This window comes from Alternaria ventricosa (genome assembly GCF_023758065.1).
Source record: "Alternaria ventricosa strain BMP 2768 chromosome Unknown scaffold_33, whole genome shotgun sequence".
Lineage (NCBI taxonomy): Eukaryota > Fungi > Ascomycota > Dothideomycetes > Pleosporales > Pleosporaceae > Alternaria > Alternaria ventricosa.
Genome location: NW_026055713.1, coordinates 48,130 through 70,394, shown reverse-complemented (window position 1 = coordinate 70,394; position 22,265 = coordinate 48,130). Strand labels below are relative to the sequence as shown.

At 52.7% G+C, this 22,265-nt stretch overlaps 10 protein-coding genes across 10 annotated transcripts; 3 read left to right on the top strand and 7 right to left on the bottom strand.

The window, feature by feature from the left end:
- Positions 1 to 1,083: 1,083 nt before the first annotated feature.
- On the top strand, positions 1,084 to 1,660 carry J4E93_010608 (uncharacterized protein; the record flags this gene model as incomplete). Its single annotated transcript, XM_049348486.1, has 2 exons — positions 1,084 to 1,090; positions 1,182 to 1,660. The coding sequence occupies 2 exons, from the start codon at positions 1,084 to 1,086 to the stop codon at positions 1,658 to 1,660; spliced, it is 486 nt and encodes a 161-aa protein (XP_049194323.1).
- A 1,903-nt stretch (positions 1,661 to 3,563) lies between these two features.
- Positions 3,564 to 4,918, bottom strand: J4E93_010607 (uncharacterized protein; the record flags this gene model as incomplete). Its single annotated transcript, XM_049348485.1, has 3 exons — positions 3,564 to 3,603; positions 3,941 to 4,175; positions 4,225 to 4,918. The coding sequence occupies 3 exons, from the start codon at positions 4,916 to 4,918 to the stop codon at positions 3,564 to 3,566; spliced, it is 969 nt and encodes a 322-aa protein (XP_049194322.1).
- A 1,897-nt stretch (positions 4,919 to 6,815) lies between these two features.
- Positions 6,816 to 7,220, top strand: J4E93_010606 (uncharacterized protein; the record flags this gene model as incomplete). The annotated part of the gene is made up of 2 exons (XM_049348484.1): positions 6,816 to 6,821; positions 6,873 to 7,220. The coding sequence occupies 2 exons, from the start codon at positions 6,816 to 6,818 to the stop codon at positions 7,218 to 7,220; spliced, it is 354 nt and encodes a 117-aa protein (XP_049194321.1).
- A 563-nt stretch (positions 7,221 to 7,783) lies between these two features.
- On the bottom strand, positions 7,784 to 8,908 carry J4E93_010605 (uncharacterized protein; the record flags this gene model as incomplete). Its single annotated transcript, XM_049348483.1, has 1 exon — positions 7,784 to 8,908. One exon carries the CDS (start codon positions 8,906 to 8,908, stop codon positions 7,784 to 7,786), a length of 1,125 nt encoding a protein of 374 aa, XP_049194320.1.
- A 337-nt stretch (positions 8,909 to 9,245) lies between these two features.
- On the bottom strand, positions 9,246 to 10,105 carry J4E93_010604 (uncharacterized protein; the record flags this gene model as incomplete). The annotated part of the gene is made up of 2 exons (XM_049348482.1): positions 9,246 to 10,009; positions 10,102 to 10,105. 2 exons carry the CDS (start codon positions 10,103 to 10,105, stop codon positions 9,246 to 9,248), a joined length of 768 nt encoding a protein of 255 aa, XP_049194319.1.
- An 842-nt stretch (positions 10,106 to 10,947) lies between these two features.
- RPS0 (structural constituent of ribosome) lies at positions 10,948 to 11,991 on the bottom strand (the record flags this gene model as incomplete). The annotated part of the gene is made up of 3 exons (XM_049348481.1): positions 10,948 to 11,409; positions 11,463 to 11,677; positions 11,766 to 11,991. The coding sequence occupies 3 exons, from the start codon at positions 11,989 to 11,991 to the stop codon at positions 10,948 to 10,950; spliced, it is 903 nt and encodes a 300-aa protein (XP_049194318.1).
- Positions 11,992 to 12,215: 224 nt separating this feature from the next.
- On the top strand, positions 12,216 to 13,272 carry J4E93_010602 (uncharacterized protein; the record flags this gene model as incomplete). Its single annotated transcript, XM_049348480.1, has 2 exons — positions 12,216 to 12,261; positions 12,311 to 13,272. 2 exons carry the CDS (start codon positions 12,216 to 12,218, stop codon positions 13,270 to 13,272), a joined length of 1,008 nt encoding a protein of 335 aa, XP_049194317.1.
- Positions 13,273 to 14,475: 1,203 nt separating this feature from the next.
- On the bottom strand, positions 14,476 to 15,760 carry J4E93_010601 (uncharacterized protein; the record flags this gene model as incomplete). The annotated part of the gene is made up of 2 exons (XM_049348479.1): positions 14,476 to 15,719; positions 15,754 to 15,760. The coding sequence occupies 2 exons, from the start codon at positions 15,758 to 15,760 to the stop codon at positions 14,476 to 14,478; spliced, it is 1,251 nt and encodes a 416-aa protein (XP_049194316.1).
- Positions 15,761 to 17,849: 2,089 nt separating this feature from the next.
- J4E93_010600 (uncharacterized protein) lies at positions 17,850 to 20,209 on the bottom strand (the record flags this gene model as incomplete). The annotated part of the gene is made up of 2 exons (XM_049348478.1): positions 17,850 to 19,914; positions 20,202 to 20,209. 2 exons carry the CDS (start codon positions 20,207 to 20,209, stop codon positions 17,850 to 17,852), a joined length of 2,073 nt encoding a protein of 690 aa, XP_049194315.1.
- Positions 20,210 to 21,621: 1,412 nt separating this feature from the next.
- Positions 21,622 to 22,120, bottom strand: J4E93_010599 (uncharacterized protein; the record flags this gene model as incomplete). Its single annotated transcript, XM_049348477.1, has 2 exons — positions 21,622 to 21,929; positions 21,976 to 22,120. The coding sequence occupies 2 exons, from the start codon at positions 22,118 to 22,120 to the stop codon at positions 21,622 to 21,624; spliced, it is 453 nt and encodes a 150-aa protein (XP_049194314.1).
- Between the last annotated feature and the right edge of the window lie 145 nt (positions 22,121 to 22,265).

The following is a 22,265-nucleotide window of genomic DNA, read 5'->3' as shown; positions in this document are numbered from 1 at the left end:
GTGAGGACTTAGAAGTTATTGTCAGGTACTATTCGCGGTTTCAATGTCGACGCGTTTCGCTGGGAATCACATAGACAGATGCCAAAAGTTGAACGTGATCGACATTTTGCCTACAGGGATGCAGGTGCACTTGAAGCGACTGCGCTAACCCAGTTCTGTGATAGCTTGAAAGGCTAGCAGGTGTTCCGAGGTCAGTCGCGAGCGCCATCAACACTGCCATAACATATCCGCCGTGCAAGGAAATTCCTGATCAGGTCGCCATCAACCGCAACGATTCATCGCTCCGCTTTTTCGACGTGGCAGATGCTTTTACTTGCGATAACGAGATCATTGCGAAGCTACGCGACTCTATCGAGCCACTAACCATCAGCTCGCCATGATCCACTCATTGTTGTTGAGTGCCAACTCTCAAGAACTTTCGATGCAATGCAACAAGAACTTTTGTGAGTCATGTAATGGAGAGAGCCGTTTCTTTCCTCGTTCATGGCCGCCTTCGTGAATAGATGCCCACGTCTCGTCGCTCCTGCCGTCTCAACATTGTCAACACCAGCTGGACGAGAGAAGAGAAGCCCAATAGGCTTTCACTCCTGAGTCGGTAGGCTCACAATGGGTTTGAGTTCTGGACAGTGTTGTCGAACTCGAGCCTGTGGGTGCTTAATTCGCGGTGAAGTATTATAAGAGTTGTACCAAGCACTGCAGTACCTCTTCTCCATACCAACACACCTCGACAACAACCTTCAGACAACTATTCATAACTCGCACAGAACCTATCAGCGTTATCCAGATGTCCCACCAGCAGAACGACGATCATACATCTCAGCCGTCCCACGATGGCTCACAGAGTTGCGAGATGTGGATGTTCCAACACATAGTTGATGCCATGACACAGTTAAGATCGATATGGACTGAGATCAACGCGCCTCCCCCGGCTACGATCGAGCGATACATAGTGTTATCCGCCTCCGAAACACTTCACGATTCAGAATGCCCTATCTGCCAGGGGGACTATGACGAGGATCAGCATGTAGCTATCAAGCTTCTAGGGACACATTGCAGTCACGTTTTCGGCCGAGACTGCTTACAATGTTGGGTCAATAGCGGTATGCATAAGGCCCATTACTGTCCTATTTGTCGACAATGCATACGTGGCGCGCTTGGTGGACTACCCCCATCGCAGCCAGGCGCCGAAGACGAAGAAGAACATGAAGATGAAGATGAAGAAGAAGAGGAAGAAGAAGAAGAAGAAGAAGAAGAAGACGAAGAGGAAGAGGAAGAGGAAGAGGAAGAGGAAGAAGCTGAACAAGTCCTCAGTCCGCAACAGCGTGAACAGCGCGATAGGCACTGGGCCAACTTAACCGAAGTCAGCAATATTTTGCAAAACATCGAAACAATCGCCATTCCTCCACTTGAGGGTGGGGGCCACTTAAGCCTGGCTCTTCAAGTCGTACGCCCAGATCCTACTATCCAGGATGAAGACCGCGCCCTCAGGGGAACACTGACTCGTCTCCGGAATCAAAGCCATTATCTCAATGAGCTTCTGTGTATCATTTTCGAGCGCAAGCAGGAGGAGAGGCAAAGGGAAATACTGCGCGCTGAGAGGCAGAGGAATATACTGCACGCTGAGATGATGCAATTTACCGCTAATTTCCGGAGGATGTAGAAGGGCAGAAGTTCATGCAGGAATTGATGAAATCGTGAGCTAATCGCGATCATAAAGTCTGTCTTCTCCCAGTATACGGGGTCGACATTGCACATCTTGCGAATGGAGAAATTCATGGACTAAGGTTAAGATTTGCTATCTTCCCATATTATCAAGGTGTGAGCATCTGTTTGTCAATCGATTCCATTGTGAAAGCGCTTCTTGCTGTACTTTTTAGCAAATGCCAGTGGTCTAAAGTAGTGAATCCATTGTAATTACAACTGTGGTTACCGATGAATATCCGCATCATGTTCCCATCCAGCCAATCTCTAGAATTCCCATGACACCAGACGACCTTTTTCGTCGTCTGAGCTTCTTGGACAGTGACATCCCGCATTATTAACAAACCCCAATCGCACCACCGCTTCATGGAGCAAGCACATCTAACCTCACAAGCGTATAAACACAACCTGTACAACTTCGCCCTCTCCCATCCGTCAGCACCCCTCACTCTCAAACACCCCCATCCCGACCACGAAACAGCTCTCTACCTCTTTCACAAAAAGCACTAAAATCCCGCTCCCGCCGCTCCAACGCTTGACGCATCCTCCTCAACTCCCCTTCATGTTCCCTCAGACGCGCTTCGCGAGCATCCAGATTGGCTGAACGCCGTTGGAACTCGAGCGACTGGAAAGCATGTGGTGGCGCTGCTCTGTTCTGTTTGCCTTGGCGTGTGGAGTTTGTGGAGTTTGAATCGTCTGGGGGATAGTTGAATTGTGCTCTCTGTGGGGGCGCTGGGAATGGGGTGCGTTGCTGGCCGAATTGGAAGGGTTGGGGTGTTGGATGGGTGGGATGAGAGGTTGCAGGTGTGTGAGGCCCTGAGGATGTAGGTGGTGGCTCTGTTCGTCCGGCTGTTGCTTGTCCTGCGGCGAGTGCGGCGTGGAACTCACGATGTGTGAAGACGGGCTCAGTGCGCCAGTTTCCGCTGTAGCGAGTATCTCCGGATGCAGCAGATGACTGAGTCGCACGCGGACGGGGCTGGCTAGTTCGTGCGTAAGGCCGGGGTATACGTGCAGGCTGTAGTATTGGATCCGTATCTCTCATAGTAGAGTCCTCCATGGTTTCGCCCGCAGGGCCTTCGGGCACGCCCGCGAAGAGGGAAGGTGCGGATGCGAAGTTGCTCGCTCTAAGAACCTCTGTAGCCTCTTCTGTCAAACGCCGACTGCGCGCCGAAAGGCTTTCATATTCGGCTTTGAACCATACGGCGCGACATAGCGGACAGAGGTTGGTGTTGTCTTGGGTCTTGCGCCGGGCGAAGATCTTCTCGAGGCAGGCGTGACAGAATTCGTGGTTGCACTGGGCGGGCGGCTGGACAACGACGCGGATTGCTTTGTGGCTACTGCGATCGTATTCCTCTGTACATATCGGACAGTGGGCTTCTTGGGGTGGGTTGCGCTCACTACACGGCTTCAAGCAACGGCGTTTGAATTGGGCACAGGCCAATGGTGCCGTTTCCATGTTGATTGATCCTGGGGGAGTTGGTCGCGTACTTCTAAGCGTTGGAGTGTAGAACCGACACCTCGGTAGTGTGAGAAGTTGTAGTCAGCCTTGAAAAGAATGAGAGGGTATAGAAGTGGATCCGACGCAAGCTTGCGCAAGTCGGAGTGAAGGGCGTGGAATCCCCACGGACCAGTAGAGACGTGTGGAGAAGGGTAATGACGTAGCTTGTGTTTGTTTGATCAGACCCAAGAAGATTGCAGAAAACATAAATGACATTGAGCTATTGAGTTCGCTGATTACGAAGGAAAGACTGCAGTTCCTAGTGCGCCTTGCAACGAAAACATAGAGATAACCATGTAGCGCTGTCAGCCCAGCTGACTTCCATTCAGACATGCGTACAAGACGGCAATTCCTCCACCTTTGACTATTGTTTCGAAATCATCAACAACTGAAACATGGAGAACCTGTGCGGCAGTCAGTTCACGTTACCTACGTCTTTCGCAAAATACTTACAAGATACCAGCGAGGAAGAGATACACTTTTCCCGCGTCCGCAAAGTAGACCATACAGCCCGATAACAGAAGGTTTGTCGACGCCATGACCACAATTTGGGACATATCTCTTTCCTGCTGAGAGATGTATGCAACAGCGACAGGCACTAGACTCGCAAGCACTGCCGTGAAGACATGGGTGCACTCTCTGAGAGTGCTGTCGTAAATTACTGGACTGCCACCGAACTTAGACTTTTCCAAGAATCTCCCAAAAATTCTGATTATGGTAAGTGACCGCTCGCAGACCCACAAAGTAAAGTAGTCGCTGAATTCGCGGGACTTGAGTGAGATCAGGTCCGTAGCTACATGTCCATGGAACCGATCATATTTGACACAGTCTTCAGGAAGGCCATAAAGAGGTTTGTGGTGAAAAATCCAGTTATCGCGTGTAGCGCGAGACACGTTGTAGGATTTAATCTGGTCGAGATCAAAATGATCGGGCGCTGCGATCTTGGCGAGCATATGTTGCCGCAGAAGTGCTTCTTCTATACGTGGGTTAGCGCCATAGTCACACAGATTGAATGATAAGTTTACCGTATTTCTCAAGCTTCTCACGAATCTGCATGATGAAATGGTACTGCTTGGGCTGTGGTTTGGCGGAATCCTCCATTGTATTCCAAGCCCAATCTGTGGCATATTCTTTGGTGATGCCGCCTTTTCCCTCTCTGAAATTGGTCATCACATTATGAAGCTTCCACTCCAGATAGTCGATCTCTGCTTGCATGAAGAGGAGATTCTGCACGCCGAGCGTTCGGAAGGTACGGAAAATAGCCCGCTCAGGCACGCGAGCCATGTATTCAGCCAGCCGTGGGATGCCAGCTGGGAATTTCTTATCCCAATCGGCGCTTTCATCCGAGTCATCCGAGTTGTCGGGTTCCAGGGCTTTCTCGACGTTTTCGGCTTCCTTAGGGGGATTCAATTTGATTATCTTGTAGTCAGCCGTCTGCGGTGCAGTGTCGCCATGTAGCTGACCAGCAGGCACCGTGTCAGCCGGATGCCCTTTCCGAACCACAGATTCATCTGCGTCTGCACTTGCGAGGCTCACATGAGGCTGTGGAGAATAATCCGGGGTGTGATGAAGCGGAGGGTAATCCGGGTGTGAGGGGTCCATGACCGGGATCGCGTTCACAGAACGTTCTGAATCAGGTCCATCGGACTTAGCTGGTCGGACAGGTCCATGTGTGGTGTTATCGACATGGTCGAGATCTGGGTTCGAAGATGTAGACATGGTAACTATTTGTTCGTAACGGATATAGTTGATGATTCTCTTGTAAATAGTGGAAATTATGCTGGAAAGAAAAATAGCCTACCGGAGCTGCTCTTATATGAACTAAGTACGTCGCAAACGCACCAATATGACAATACCATTGAAGCAGATGAGCATGCAGATGACCGCAGCTAACAAGAGTGATGATATCGGCGTACATTCTATGGTACCCGCGAGAGCCTCGTGAATGTACGCCCTACAGGTGTACCCGGCTTTTGTCACAGGTAGGGCTCTGACAAACCGATATCAAGCATGTGTGAAGATACCTTGCTTCACGAAATCTCGTGCCGTCGAACGTTCCTGTCTCGCAGCGCGTACGTGCGCCGTTCGGTCCGTCCTGTGGGAAAATCCGGCTTCACTGATTACGATTGCGTCGCCATTGGTCGTAGCCTTCTGACTCCGAACTAAGACATCTCGAGGCTAGGGAATACTTCACGGTATATGTAAACAGGCACATGTTGCAAACTCAGATGTTGCTGGTGAAGTATGCAGCTTCCGCGTTGGCTACTTCCATCAGGCTCCGCTATCACGATTTTCTTGAGGCCGCTTCCGTAAGTCTTCAAGTGCTGATGTTTCTGCATGGTCAATTCGCATTTGCAGTTGCACATGGAAAAACGCGGTAGAAGGCAGGTGAAGCTCGATGGAAGATGAGGAAGGATGCGGCATCTAACCGCTGGTGTAGAAGTGGCAACGTAGTTCTGTTGCTGGATCGTATGAGCAAGGGCAGTCAAACCAGTCCTGTGCAGTTTTGCGGCGATTGAAAGGTGGAAGAAGAGTCAGATGTGAGAAAGTGCGGATAGAAGAAATTGATGACATCATGCGCAGAGTGGGGAAGAGCTGCCCGGGCTCAGGCACGTGCCAGCTCTCACCTTGCCCTAAACATCGACAGCTTGTCGCATATCACAACGAAGCACACTACCATTGTTTCAGCATGGGAACTCTACTGCGATGGTAGCTGAAAGTGAATCCTGACTTGACTTGCGAACTTGACTATCAGCTAGATCGCACCGTGGCATCACCTCCGTGTCTACTTGGGTAATGTGTTTGTCATATTCCCATCGACAATACATCGAAGCTGTTCAACACCTGAAGAGACACCAGTTTAATGTTGTAGAAGCCACTTCCAGGCCACATGCACCTGCGTCAAAGTCCACTACGCTAGCAACAGTCTACCTGTCGTCTCGCCCCCACGTCAGCGCTCTCCACAACACCGAACGCTCAAAACTGCCGAGTACGGACTTCGCGACAAGTCCGCCGTAAGACGAATGATATGCGCAATTACAGGGTACAAGTCTGTCCCGATAGGTGTCAGCTTATGCGAAGTCCGACGCCCGTTCAGCGTACACAGCCTTGGCGACTACGTTGGTTCGAGCTGACTTGAGGAGACACCCTGATCACAAATGATACTAGGAGTTTAACGAGAGGCTTCATTCTGACGTTTTGGCGTGTGAATACACGTGTCGTTACAGACATATAACGGGTTGTATTGGATACGCGTACAGCGACCTGCGTGAAGCAGCGGAAGGCGTCTGAGAGGCGCATACTCAGTGTACTCCGTGGCTTGGTTCCTTCAGGAGAAACCTGTGGGTTTACGCGTCGTAATCCTGCCCTCTGTGCATCCAGCTTCAAGTTGACGTACTCCAACAAGGCCAGAAGGACTATATATCCCATCCTCCCCATGTTACCCATCATCTCATCAACCACCACCTTCCGCTTTCACTCCAAATCCTCTCTTCCTCTACCACCATCATGAAATCCCTCTTCCTGCTCCCCCTCCTCCCCACCTCCCTCGCCCTCGTAGTGCCCCTCAAACGCCTAACACCCGACATCCACCCCCGCAACGCACACTGGGTAAGTCATGAGTGTACGAAGTGCATGTGAGATAAATACTGACTTCGCACCTCTACCTCTGCAGGGAACAAAGTCCTGGTCCGGTGCTCATACCATAACCGTAACAACAACCCTAACCGTCACCGTCACCGCCTTCCCCTCCGCCTTTTCCTCCGCCAACCAAACCTTCCCCAACATCACCACCACGGACGTGAGCGCACCAGCGACGACCAGCGATGATTTTGCGCCGATCACATTGATCACGCTGCCTACCGAGGCGGCTGCGACTACGGGGTCGAGCGATGGTCTGGCGCCCATTACGTTGATCACGCTTCCTACGACTACGGATGGTGGAGTGGGAGATGCGGCGCCGACGCCGAATGATCTTGAGCCGATTACTTTGATTGATATTAGTGCTGTTACGCCTATCTAGATGGGCGAATGATGAAGTGGTAGGGGCGAGCGAGGTAGCGGTTGGGCTTAGTCGTCGGGTGGCATGGTCGCAGAGATTGTAGTCGAAATACTACTGAGTTTGTCTCGAGGAGGGGTCCGTTTTGGTGTATATATTGTTTTGCTATTGGTCTTGCAACTCCACACTCTTTTGATGTATCGATTCAGTCGCTCGTTTGGAAGTCTCGTTCAAGTGCATGGTTTGTGTTAGTTGGGTTCGTGGGTTAGAGTCACGTCTGGGGTGTTTAAGCATGAAGTATCAATGGAACTGTGGCTGGAGTGAGGGGCATAAACCAACTTTCTGCTTTCTCATACCGCATCAAGTATCCGCCTGGAGCGTACCCAGAAGTACACTGAGACCAAGAGGTCATGCCGTCACCGATCCACAACACACGTTCGGGAGGTCGTCAAAGACAGCTCTCAAAAAGTTCCGTGGCACTCAACCGCATACTGCTACTAACCTTACTTCCTCTCCTTACATGCTTCGACGCAAACGCCCTATCACTAGTTAGCACTACCTCCAAGTACACATCAACACTCGATCACTTACACATCCCCAACAATCTTCCTCAAAACCAGACTATCCACCCACTCGCCCTTGATCTGAGTCTTCTCCTTCGTCAGGCTATGTCTCTCAAACCCCAGCCTCTCCGCCAACTTCCAACTTCCCTCATTCCTAGGATCGCACTCAATCTCCATCTCCAACTTCCCTTGGTTCTGAAGTCTTTCTTTCAGAGCATCGATGAAAGCAGTCATGGCCTCTGTCGCGTATCCCTGTCCTTGCATTGACGGCAAGAAGGAGAACCAGAGTTTGGCGTGGGTGACGGGTTTGATAGTCGATTCTCCTGGAAGGGAGTCGGAGTTGGCTTGAGATGTTTTGGCGCCGACGCGGCCGATGAATTGTTCGTCGAGCGTCTCGACGGCGAGTTCGTACTTCGTTCGCGGCACGTCGTTGTGGTTGCGGATATTCTCCAAGACGAGCTCACGAGCTTGTTGGCGTGTTCGTAGGGGCCACTCCTGGTAACGTGCGTTTTGCTCGTTTCCTTCGAGAAGAAAGTAGCCTTCCTCGTCCTTCATCACGAACTCGCGGAGGAGCAGACGGGGTGTTTTGATAGCACCAAAACGCTCGCCCTTCACGTTTGCGCGGGCGATGGCTGCGAGTTCTTCTTTTGTGAAGGCACCTGAGGCTTTGAGAATCTTCTGAATGACGTTTCCCTTGGCGACCATATAGTCGACGATGTTGTTGGCTTTTGCCGCGAGTTCAAGCTTCACTCGCGCGTACTCATCCCTCAACTCGCTGTCAGAGCGTAGCGTATCTCGCAAGCTGAGGTGGTTGCGCGTTTGTGCAACACCGTCAACACACAGGTAAACGTTGTGGCGATTGGATTGGTTAGGGTCTTTAAAGGCATGACGGTCGACAATCCCCAGCTCTCCCAGGTAATCGAATTTCCCTTTCTCGATGAGAGCGTCGATAGCAGGCTGAACATTTTCGCGAGTGACTATGATGTCAACATCGATGATAGGTTTGGCGACAAGTCCCGGCACTGATGTACTACCCACGTGCTCGATCGAGAGGTAGTCGATGTCCTGTAGGTGATGTTTCAACTCCGACTTGATAGTTTCGAATTGCTGCGGCCATTCCTTGTTGTATTGCTCGATGATGACGGACATTCTTAACGATAGAAGAGAGGCGTATAGTAGAGCACTAGTCAAGTCGGCGGCGCCTGGTCGAGGTTGAACAGGTGAATGTGTCGGCTAAACCTACCAAGCTTGTGCAACGCTCTCGCTTCTCACCCGGGCGCGCCCGAGGGGTGCAGGAGCAAGAATGTCGGTGTAACAAAAAGCATGAAAAGAGCGCAGAGACAAGCAAGATAGCGGAAACCCGAGATTGAGGTGGTACATAGAGCCAAGATGCCGCTTGCGCACAAAGGGCGAATGCAACGCGGAGATACGGGCAAGACTCCGACCCGCTTGATTTGATTGCGCTCCAGCCTCCAGACTTGTTGAACTAATCATACTCTTCAATCTTGATCACAGGTATGTCTGCGTATGGCGGAGGCGCATCTCGGCCCAACAGAGCAGTCTCGGCCTCAGAGTCTGTGCCAGGCTTTTCCTGCTGTCTCTGCAGAAACAGGCGACGTGCCATGACGAGGCTAGCCGCAAGCAGTGCAAAGAGCGGGAGAAGTAGGGCATCCTTTCCAACCTGTATTCTGCCAACAAAAGCGTTCCAGGCCCTCGACAACGTGCCAAATTTACCGTACTCGTCCCATTCACGTGGGTCAAAAGTTGTTCGCATCATGGCCAGTTTGCCGCACTTCATCCTAGGCGGCTGCGACTTGTCCTTCACGGAGACGACCTGTACGTCTTCGATGGAGAGTATGTATTCGCCGATCAAGTTCTCATCGTACTCCTTGCGCATCAAGACCTGCACAATCTTCTGGCCCAATTTGATTGGCTCAGCGTTCTCTCCCCAGGGCAAGCCCGTCACATTGAACTGAAGCCACCAAAGTTCAGGCTCCTCAGCGCGAAAGATGGTATGCTCGTATTGTAGGGGGAACAGTATCCTCCGGTGTCTGTTCGGATTTGAGGCGTCTTCGGAATCCGCAGCCGTCTCTTCCTGCTCCACCTCGGTGGTGACCTGCTTCGCGTTTATGTTGAGAGTCATAGGATCGAGAGGGAATATGCGCTCATCGTTGAGAAGTAACGCATCGTTGAACTCAGTCAGGACAAACTTGAGCAACTGATCGTGGTCAGTCGTATTCATTCTCAGGGCTGCAGAGTGCACTCACTAGAGAGTTCTTTGGTGCCGGATGCAGCCATTCGGCCTCATGAGGACTCGTCCAGGCACGCAACGGGCATCCTACGCATTCCAACTTCGCGGTGTATTCTCGGCCAGCCTCCACTTCAATGACTTGATCAAGATCCGATGTTGTCGGAGGAGTGGTGGCTGCTGCAGCCAGCGCCGAGAGACCGAGAAGAGCAAAAGGACGCATGGTGACGTTGACCGAAGACAAAAAGGAAGAGAAGTCACGACACAGCTCAAAGAGGTGATGTTCGCACAAGGAGGCGGGAGATGGCCGACGATGCCGGGCGACGCGTACAAGCCTCGGGCTACGGCAACGCTAGCGCAGGGATCATCAGCGTGGGTAATGCGCATTCTAGAAGCCTGAAGCTTGTCTCCTCCTATACTCCTCTTTGCTTACAGCCCGCGCATGCCGTACTTCTTGGTTCGCGCGACGGTGCTGTTCATGTTCACAAACATGGCGGCTCGACATCCAGTCGTATGGTCGTCGACTCATCTCTTACACATGCACTCCGCCTGAAGATCAATATTCTGGGGGCGCAATGTAGAGAAAGGTGGGTCCGGCTGTCTTCACTTCACATCAAGGCATGGCAAGGTTGGGAAGTTGTAGTCAGAATGGTCATGAAGCAAGGTTCGCATTGAAGGACTGGGCGCCAATTAAGTACAACCCGATCGCCAGCACAGGGCTTTCCCCCATACATAGTATGGATATCTTTCCCTCATAAGCGCGTAGCATTGATCATATCCCTCAACACATCCCCTTCCAGACATAGCATGGTTGTATCTTTGAGTCGTTGTCAAATGGTCTCATATTTCCTTTTCCTTTTTACTCCTACGCCGCCGGCACATGCCAGGTTGTCAAAGACAGGGTATGTAAGAGAAGCATCGACGAAACGGGTCAAGACATCTACCACTGGGTAGTGGTAGCGGGGGCAGCGGTCTCGGCACCCCAGCCCTCGTTGCCAGTCTGAGCATCGCCAGACGCAGCCCAGTCGGCAGTGTCAGCGTCCCAGCTGGTGCCAGGGGCAGCGGCAGCCTGGGCAGTGAAAGCACCGGCAGATGCGCCGGAGACCTCCCACTCGCTGGTGAAGCCGTCAGCGACGGGGCCAGCACCGACCTCATCGGCACCGGGGACCTTGGCCTCCTCGACACCAGCGCTGTCCTTGTTCTCCTCAGCCTCGGGGTCGCGGTAGAAGTACAAGTCAGTCATGACGTCCCACTCAGTCTCGCGGTTGGCGAGGGTACCGCGGAGGCGGAGGACCTCACGGGCAAGCATCCACCAGATGAGACCGATGGCGTGGCGTCCCTTGTTGTTGGTGGGGATAGCGACATCGACGTACTCGGTGGGTGAGTCTCCGTCACAGAGGGCCTGTTCTATGTTAGTCCCCTGACCCTTCCCCATATTCGAAACTGAATGCTTACAATGACGGGGATGTTGACGTAGGAAGCCTCCTTGATGGCCTGCGCGTCGGTGCGGGGGTCGGTGACGATGACCAGGCGGGGCTCACGGAACGAACGGGTGATGTAGTTGGTGAAGTTACCGGGGGTGAAGCGACCGGCGATGGCAGTGGCACCAGTGTGGGAAGCGAACTTCAGGACGGCACGCTGTCCGTAGGGACGAGCAGAGATGACACAGACTATTCATTCAGTGTCAGCCAAAGTCTGCGTGTGCCAATAATCGCATCCTTCAAGATTATACATCTCGAATTGCGCGAGCGAACGTACTGTCGGCCGGGTTGTCAATGGCGACAATGATGCGCGCAGCCAGGACAATCTTCTCCCAGGTCTTGCCAATGTTCAAGACGTTGACACCGTCGGGCCTGGTCTTCCACAGGTAAGGCTCCATGTGCACCTGGAGGTTCTTGGAACCGAGGTGGCACTGAGCAGCGAGGAGCATCTCAATGTCCTGCTGGGTGGGGTTGAAGATGGCGGGGAGGTTGGAAGGAGCCATTTTGACGGTTTGGCGCTGTACGAGCTGGTCGGTATACAGGAGTTGTCGGGTTGCGTGCGAGAGACTGAGTCGACGAACTTTCGTGTTCGCGATATTCGCATCGTGGTGGGAGGTGCTAGCCGTAAGCGGACTAGCGCAATGACGCGCCGGCATCGGCAAAACCAGTCGCCGGCCATGGATCCGCAAAAGATTCGAGGGTGGTGGCAGCGAGAGTGCAGCCAGCAATGCCGCCGCGAATACCAGCCCTGTCGTGCCTGCGGGCGCCGACGTGTATGTACAGGTTGTTATCGATCATCCGCTTGTACTGACCTCTCTCCAGCTTTCTCAGCCACCAATCAACTCACCCTCCCCATCCGAACTTTCGCCTCCACATCGCACCTATACGCCGAGTCAGCCGAGCGACAGAAGAAGCGCCTCGCGAATGATCCCTATATTGTCGCTCAGCGGAATAGGAAGAAGGCTGCCAACCTCACGCGCCGCGCTGAGCTCGAACAAGGCCGTGTAGCGAGCCTCGGAGACCCAGTCCGCGGTGTTGCAACGCCATTCGTAGAGTCGTTCGACACTGGAAAGCCAATTACATATGAAGAGGGCAAAAAGATACCCAAAGACCGGAAACACCTCAACTATGCCTTCGAGCCAAAGACTGTTAGGCGACAACTGGACAGGAGCAAGGACTTGGCTGTTCCGCTGGGTATAATCCCAGAGGAGACCACGGCCCCCACAACTAAATGGTCCAACTCCATATTCGGCAAGACGCAGGCAATCCAATTGTCGGCCGAAGAGATCGAGGAGCAAAGCAAGAAGGACCATGCTCGAGCCGCTGAGGCCATCGCCCGCATCACCGCTCTCGAAAACGGATCGAGCAAAGACCGCATGCGCGTGAACATCACACGCTGTGTAGAGACATTCGGGCGCCACAACACCGATAAGATATTCCCACCCAAGGCGCCATCATTGAGCCGGTCAGGTGCCGAAGAAGTCCGTGCCGTGCGCCCAGAAACAAACGTTGCAGCGACTGCAAAGCGCGTCGGGCCTGATACTGGGTCGTCCGAAGTCCAGATCGCCATCTTGACAGCAAAAATCAAGACCCTGGCCGACTTCTTACAAGCCCGAGGAAAGGGCGACAAGCACAACAAGCGGAACCTGCAATTGCTGGTGCACAGGAGGCAGAAGTTGCTACAGTACCTGAGACGGAAAGAGAGGGGTGGCCCCAGGTGGCAGCATTGTATCGAGACTCTTGGGCTGACCGAAGGTACCTGGAGAGGGGAAATTTCGTTGTGAGAGCAAATAAATAGTCTTTTCATCGCTCTTCCATCTGACATTCTTCACGTTTGCATCGACGGATTGTAGAAAACTATCTGCTTATTATGAGTAATCACGCACATGTATATCATAAGTTGTCATAGCACCCTTGTAAGTGTAGTGCTAAACGAGGTGGATCAATCCATGTCTTCCGTATCGCCTTCCCACCTTCCCATCTCAGCAAAGTCTAATCTCGCATTGCTCCACCCAGCTCTTGCGACTATGAAGGGCGCAATCACGTGAAGGGCGTAGATTCAGGCGTCCGCCAACTCTATACAATAGTCCTATCGTGAGGCAGCAACATTACCGAGTGATACATCTCCACACGCACCTCACTCTCGAGAAATCACATCCTCCCCTGTGATCCCAAGAATCTTGCAACGCCCCAAATAACTACAACAATGTCATTCCCACCACCAAACCCTCCACCCCAACCAAACCCCTGGTCCAGCCAACGCCTCCACTACCGCGCGATCCGCGCCTGCGACATTGATGTCTTCCACGCCTTCAGCGCCGACCACACCGGCTACGCAAACAGCAACTTCGACAACATCAAACTGCCGGGCCCTGCCGACTCCGAGAAATTCATGAAAGGCGTCCAAAACGACTGCCTTTTGGCTGCCATTATCTGGCTGCCTCACCCGCCAGAAACGCTCTCTATGAGATACGTGGATCGCGAAGGAATGTTCGCAACAAGGCGAAAGAACGGGGAGGTAGTGGATGAGGAGTACGGCACAGCCGTCGGCGAGATCCATTTAGATATGTTGCCGCCCCATAAACAACATCACCGCAATACGGAGATTGGGCTTGATATCCTGCCAATGTACCAAGGGAGGGGGTATGGGACTGAGGCTATTAGGTGGGCGCTTGATTATGCGTTTAGGCGGGCGGGGTTGCATAGGGTTAAGGTTAGGGGGTTTAGCTGGAATGAGGGTGCGCTGAGGTTGTATGAGAGGTTGGGATTTGTGGTTGAGGGGAGGGAGAGGGAGAGTGTGTGGTTTGAGGGGGGGTGGTGGGATGTTGTTACGTTGGGGATGCTGGAGGGGGAGTGGCGGAAACTGCAGAAGTGAGGTGGAAGAGAACCAAGATGTGGCTTTGCTACAATAATAGGAATGTTGCGTAGATAGTGATGACTGAATGTAATATTCGAAGTCTGCCTCTCTCACGCATCCGTCTCGCGAATCAAGGCATACCGTACTGTAAGCCCCCACCTCCCACATCTCTAATAACCATCGTCGCATTATTCGCTCGTTTCTCCGCCGCATCATAAAGCGCCTGAATATCCTCCTTCCACATAGTCTCGTTCATCCTTGTGACCTTCCTATCATAAGTCATCATCCCATTAACCTCCCCCTCCACATCCGTAGTCTGCGTCCAGACCCCACCCGAGCAAGCAAAAAGATCAATCTGCTCGCGCAATTGGTTGAGCAAATCGTGGCAGCGATAGTTCCACCAGTTAGTTCCGTTGGTAAGTTCGTATGCAGTCTGCTTCTCCAGGTCCTTGAACCAGGCGTGCGCGTAGTTGTCTTCGGGAAGCTGGGTGCCGATGCCGCCGAATTCGCCTTGCAGACCGATGCGCGAACTGTCGTAGGCGGAGTCGTAGTTGTTGCCTTGGCGGGACCAGAATGGCGTGCCGCATTGGGGGGTGGAGTAGTGGTGGTTGTCGTCGAAGTCACCGGCTGTGTGGTCCGTCCAGCCACTGACTGCATTGACAAGGCGAGTGGGATCGATCTTTCTTACCATTTCTGTCAATGGGAACTCGGGCCATGGAGGCGAGGTATCCTGGCCCCATTCCTCGTTGTAGATTGTCCAAGCAAAGATACTGGGGTATGACTTGAGCTGCTCTACCATCAAAGCCAGCTGACGATCAAACTCATCTTGCGCATCTTGGCCTGCTAATCGCTTACTACCACAGCCGTCCGGCAGATCTGGTCGTAGAGAAGGCATGTCTTGAATGACCAACATCCCCATCTCGTCGCAAGCTCTGTAGAACAAGGCTGGTTCCACTTTGATGTGCTTGCGTACCATGTTGTAGCCAACATTCTTCAGCACCTTGAGATCGTACACCATGGCCTCGACGCTTGGAGGTGTGTAGATTCCGTCTGGCCAGTATCCTTGATCGAGAGTACCAAAGGGGAAAACAAACTTTCCGTTCAGGAGTGGGCGCTGTATGCCGTTGATGGTACCGCGGGAGACAGTTCTGAATCCGGTGTAGCTTTGGATGGTGTCGCTAGCCATTTTGATGGTAATATTGTATAGGGTGGGACTGTCGGGAGTCCACAGCTCTGGTGATGGGACGTTAAAGGTAAATGCGGATCCGCTAGTACCTTTGGCTGTTGCCTTGGCATCGTTTGAGCCCAGTTCATGAACTGTGATCTCATATGGGATATTTGTCAGGTTGGTGCTGCTGTGAACGGTCACGGTAACTTCGATATGTCAGCAATGACCACCTTCGAGCACGGTCCATATTTACCAGTCCCATCCATATCCGCTGTTAGGTCCAGTTTCGAGACATGCTCTTTCGGTGTTGACTCAAGCCACACGGTCTGCCAGATACCACTGCATGGTGTGTACCAGATCATCCCCTCTCGGTTCAACGTTTGCTTCCCAATCGGTATTTGGACCATATCCACATCCGTCGGATCGAAGGTGTAGACCAGCCTGTGATAACCTTAGCTTTGTCACCAATCCTCGGTTTACGATACTCACAGTTCATTCGTCCCATTTGCGCTCAGGTACTGAGTTACGTCTACACTAAACTCAAAGTATCCACCTCTGTGGAAGCCGGCATTCTTGCCATTCACGAAGATGGTGGCCTCGTAGTCAACAGCGCCAAAGTTCAAGATGACGTTGTTGCCGCTAGGCCATGATGACGGTACTGCGAATGATGTCTGGTACCAACTCCACATGCGACCCTTTCCTGTCACACCTAGGCTGCATCAGTAACCTTTCTAGTCGGAAGTCTGGATTGACTTACCCGAGAGAGCACTCTCAAGGCAGAAGGGAACTAGGACCGGGTTTTCCAGTGTTTGTCCGAAAGGTGGTGATGCGTCCGAACCATTCGTAGTATTCCTGTATCCCCAGACACCATTGAGATTCTTCCAGTCTGTTCGCTGGAGGCGTGGTCGTGGATACTCTGGCCAAGGATTGGTCCCCACTGTGTCTGTCCATTCCGTCTTGAGTGGAGTATATCCAACCTTGTAGTCTGTCCGATTGCTTTGACGCGGATGGATTGTATTGAAAGTGGCAGCAACAGCTGACCACGTCAACAACCCTGTAACAAGCCCAAAGCTGAGCTGCATGATGAAGTTATCGGTTGGCAGGTGCGCATCCAAGATGCGGTAAGGAACCGTTGAGATGCGGAGGACAACGGCGGCTTTTAAGCCTTGGGTGGGTTCATGACAACATGGTTCAATGGTACCTGTGACGGCTTTGCAGCTGCATATTGGTATTCTTAGTTCTGGGAATAGCGGCGGGATGATCCTGGTGGCTGCACACCGTCGACGATCATGCTACTACTGAGGTAGCTCGGCGCATGTTTGGACAGGCCAGTGTAGTCGCGTGGCCGGGCCGGCTGATCTGATGCATGGCGTTCAGTATGCGTTTGCAGAGCATTCGGTTACTGCATAAGCCTGGCGCCTTGGAATTGACGAGGCTGACGGTGGAAGTCGGAGAGGTGGTTGTACGTCAACGCCGTGGATGCATGCCTGACGCTTACCTACCTGCAGAGTGTCAGATGCATTGACGTAGTAGAACGAGTCTGATCAGCTGCGATCAGCGTCTTGGCTACAGGGCCGGTTGATTCCCCGCACCATACGGATCAAATGGGGCCGGATTCTGAGTTCGGACCAGCGAACAATGACCCGAAGGTGGCATGTAGACATTGCAGACAACAACACGTTACGAGATTTGACGGCAAGAACGTTGGGATGAATCTTGGGGCAGTTAAGAAGAGACACCGTCGATAATAGACCTGCGCAATGGACATGAAGTTGTTGGCGATAGTCTGACAGAGTCGTGCAGATGTAGGATGCGGGGATACCCCGCCTCAGCAAATGCGGTTGATGAGATAAGCGTCAAGTTGCGACGATCTCGTATGCGGCTCAGAGATACACTCAGGAACCAAAAGTCTGCAGATGTTCGTTGTAAGGTATTAGGTATATTCGTGCTACGTTGTAGGAAACTTGCACAGTACACTCGCTGAGCTGTCAGGATCGTACAGGACACGCCTATGTCTGCGTAGGTGTGGGGCACTTCACATGTGCTGTTGCTCACCACATGCCTGTAACATCGGCATTCTCTAGCCGTATGCATGCCCGCCATTCGCATGATAGCAGCGCTCAGGTCGTTCACCACCTTCCTATTTCTCTTGCGATGTCACCCCGTGCCGTAAGGCTGGTACCGCCACGTGCCACCCAAGACTGCACTGCATACAACCCCGCAATCTATAGCAACCTCGCGGATGTCTGAGTATGCTCAGATGATGAAGATGCGAGAAGAGGTTGAACGCGATGCCTGCTCGAGTCTAACATTATGGGTCTCGATCCTGCAGAATCTCATGGCATCAGCATGAACGGCTTGCTCCACGACTTCCCCTTCGTGGCTGATGACGTCGGTCTCGAAGGGCTTGAAGAGCTTGGGAACATTGGCGACATTGGGGACCGTGGTGATGTTGGTGAAGTGGGAGAGCCTGGTGGTATTGGGGCTTCCCTCGGTGATTCATATGCTCTGCCAATTTGGGCTTGTGTGGCTATGGGTTCTAGCGTTTTTATTGAAGCGCTATCATCTTCTTCGATACCGAACAATGTCGTCCGATCGGAATATGAGTTCAGTATTGAGCTTACACGCGTCGTGCTCGAGCGTATGGTATCCGCGTCAGAGGTACTCGAACTCGTTGAAGTCATTGTCGACATTGTCATTAGTGATGCCCTATCCGAGCCGGAATACGACGATGCCGCTACTCCAATATCATGTTTGTGAGCGCCGCAATGGATGTCGGGTATGGAGGTGTTTTCAAAGAGAATGTCAAAGATCTTGTCGCGAACATCACGCGCCGCAGGGCGAAGCATAGGTGCTTTGCTCAACATACTTCGGATGACCTGTAATATGGGAGGGATCGCCCGGAACGCGTCGTCGTCATGCTCAAATGAAGCCTTTTCGAGTGTATTCATCCAAGTCTCTACCTTGTCGAGGTTGACATGATACGATGAATCCGTTCGAGAGTTCTTGCCGCCAGTATTGGTCCTTTGTTTCGACGTGCGGTGCTTTACGAAGTCGTGAGGCTTCTTCTTCAGCATGAACGTGATGATCTCCAGGAAAACACAACCAAGCGAGAACACATCCGCCTTCTCAGTCTCGTGTACTCGCGATCGTTTCTTCGGTGTAGGCTTCGCCTTCGACTTCTTGAATCCAAAGTTGAAACCGGAGAAGTCCGTTGTGGGTGCTTTGGTGAGCTTCTGCCGTTGTGAGTTATTACTGCCGGATGATCCAGACGAGCTCTTGCTAATCATCGAAGCATGTCGACCGTTTGGGATAGTGGGTGAAGGCGCAGGGTCATTGGGGTCGAAAGGTCCTGTGCTGATGTGTGTCTCTGGCGCACTGTATACGTAGGCGTCCATTGCATCGGGTTTCTTGTCTTTTTGAAACGTCTCAAGGCTACCGATGTCGCTAAATGCTATCGCATTCTGCTCGTCAATGAGGATGTTTGACGGTCGAATGGCGGAGTGGCAGAATCCATTCTGATGCAGCGTTGCAATGGCGTCTGCCAGACAGTGCAGCCAATTAAGTACCAGCCATCTCCGGTCAGGCTTCAACAGCTTCTGGTACTGAGTCGGGTTGCGGTGGTCGATGAAAGTACGAAGAGTATGCTGCCCTACAAAGTTGGTGACGATGTAACCAACACCTTTGGAGGTATACGAGGCCCAGATCGGCGCAAGATGCTCATGCTCGACCATCCTTGCGCTTTCTACATCCATCTTGAAGTCCTCTTCGAACGCATCCGGTGTTTCTGGGTCGCCGAGCGGAAATCGCCTGCGGACGTAAATATCCCTTGGCTTCTTCGGTAGGTGCATACGTTGCCAAGCCTGTAAGCTCACTGCCACTGGAAGAGACATTACGTTCTCGACTGGAATTTCCTCGTTGGGCGCATAATCGATGTGTATGCCTTCTCGGAGTTCTCTCAGCAGGAATGTGAATTGTGTGTGGTAGAAGCGAGCATCGGCGTGGTTATCGCGGCGATTGGAAAGTGAAAGCTGCTCGATGTCGTCCATTTCCAGAGGTAAATCATCGTCGTCCCACGATCTGTCAACGACAGCGAAGATCCTATCCGCTTCACCAATCTCGACCAATATCAGAAAAAGTCGTCTTGCTTTCTCCAGAATCCATTCGATGTAGGTGTCGTCGCTCAGATCGCCGAAGCCGACAGGTTGTGTGAGACGTTCTCTCTCTTTCGGTTGTAGCCTTGAAGTGACGAAGTCATGGTTGACCTTTTCGTTGATTCGCTCCTCGGTCCACCATATTTGCTGGAGAGCGTGCTGCGGGGTGACGAGGCTGTGCCCAGCGTATCCATAGATCAGGGCGTTCAAGGCGACCGTTTGGTCGTTGACGACGTTTGTCAATGTCCTCGCACTCATTGTGCCGAGTGATGGGTTGTGGTGGAGCTCTTATGTCTGCGAGCCCCGCGTGTTAGTACAAGACACGAGTCGTGCGCCGAGTGGTGAGCTGGTGATCATCTCCAGGAAGAAGAAAATCGGATGACGGAGAGAGTGGCTGTCAGGCTTCAGTAAGTATGGAGTAAGACAATGCTGTTGTCAGGCGTCAGCGGGGCCAGAAACATCGGCTGTTGATTGTGGTACACAATTTGATCCGCCTCTCGGAACGCCTCTGGTTGTGGCAAGCGGCATGGCGACGAATACATGGCGTCGGGTCGCCGCTTAGAGGCCAATCACCAGAAGAAGGGCAATAGAAGGCGCATGCTTGAGCGTCGTTGGCATAGGGCGAGGTAGGGCCTTTTGCCTGGAAAGGTCTGCGTGGCCCCGAAAGCGGCCGCCATGTGCAACGTGACCAGGGTGTTTCCAGGCGGAGGGTTGATAAGACATGGTGCAGCAAGCGAATTACAGACGCAGGGAGACGGATGCTAAACTAGCATACCAATAAGTTTTGCGGAGGGCCGTTCCTGGAGCGGGGCGCATCGCGTTTAGCAGTGGGCGGTGGCAGCTATTGTGCACGCCAACCCTCCCCAAGGGCGGCTAAAGGTGTGAATGCAGTCTGTCCCCAGGCTCTAGTTTTCCGTCTAGCTTGGTGTTGCCTCTTGAGTCGTATCTCGCGATGTTTCTGGTCATTTCGCGAGATCGAAGATTGGGCAGGCTCCCCTTGGAGGCTGTCGCAATCACAGGAAAGCTGCTGGTGCTGACAGCGGCGGATCAGCACCTAGATGCGGCTCAATTTTGCATCACCCGATGCTCATGGCGCGATACCGCCCGCAGTCGCTATCATACAGTAGCACCATGCAGGCGACTGGCAGCGATTGGAGATAGGATACACCCGGTCGGGATGTCAGAACCGAGGCTACACAAGATGCCAACTCGACATAAGATGAGATGACGCCCTGGATAGATGAAGGCAGACTGCGGCGTGGCCATGGAATAATTGTACAGACGGCGACATCTCGGCTTGGTGGCATGAATGATTACTGTACTGGTGGAATGGCGTCTGATGGTGTGCGAGAAACGGCGCAATGACTCGCGACCGGACGCCTGAGGCGAGCTGTGGTTTGGGGAGCCCGGGCGCAGCGGAAGCACAACAGAATGTGGCGTTGCACAGACAGCTGTCGGTCGCCATCCAGAGATCCTTCAGACGCACTCGCATGGAGTCCAATGTCGGTGACTCTTTCTAGACGCGGCGATTCGATCGCTGGGCAGAGGAAGGAGCTCTCTGAAGGCGGCAATCTGCGACTGCCTCTTCGCGACCAGCCCTGGAAAGCACGGCCGACCCCACGTCTCCCATTTTGACGGTTCGCCCACAATTTTTGCGACCACTGCCAATTCACACGTGCGCTGTCAGTTTTCAGGTCGACTTGAGCAGTGATCTTCCGACGTACTGCTGCTAGTAGTTAAGCACCGAAGAGTGCCCGTCGGACGGGTTCAATTGTGACCAGAAAGAGCAGTGGAGAAAAATCATCTCAAATTATTCTGGCGCACTCGTCATCAAGATCTTTCACAAATCGGTATAATGGATGCATCCACCCGGTCTAGATACCAACACACCGTAGTCTGCTCCGATCCATCTGAGGTGCTCTACTCTACCATAGCTAAACCCATCCTCCATTCCTCAAGCAGGATTGATGGAAAAGAATATGTTCCCCTCGCTCGGAGCTTTGGTAAGCTGGTTGCCTCCTGGATGAATCCCATTCGGCCACACAATGCTACCCCCGTTATCGCCAGTAACATCTAACCGGCTACCAGCGAATGGTGCCCCGAAGACAGTGCTGAGATCGTACCACACCGTCCCGCCATCCAGGTTGTATGCCCACACCTGCTGAGGAGCACCGGAGTTTAGACCGTCCGCCTCTTTCGTCATCTTGATCGCAATGCCTCCGGACTTCTCGTCATGATGCATCTCCTCCCAGTAAATACCGCCTATGGTTGTCAGCGGAGACGAAGTTAAAGCTCGTGTGTGTCCTACCAGCTTTGATATCGTGGCGGGGACCGACTGTGCCGCCGACGGACCAAACATAGATGGGATCTGGGGAGTTGTTCAATACGACAGCGATGCCGGCAGCCCTGACTGAGGCTGTCAGGGCCAGGAGGCTGGGGATGGTGAGGCGCATGATGTACGCTGTGTTCAAAGCGAGGGTGGTGAACGAGCGACTGCGATGAAATATGAGACGAAGCAAAAGATGCCTCCACCGCAAAGCGACAGTGCAACTCGTAGCTTTCACTTCTCCGTTTTATACCGCCACTCAGCCATCGTCA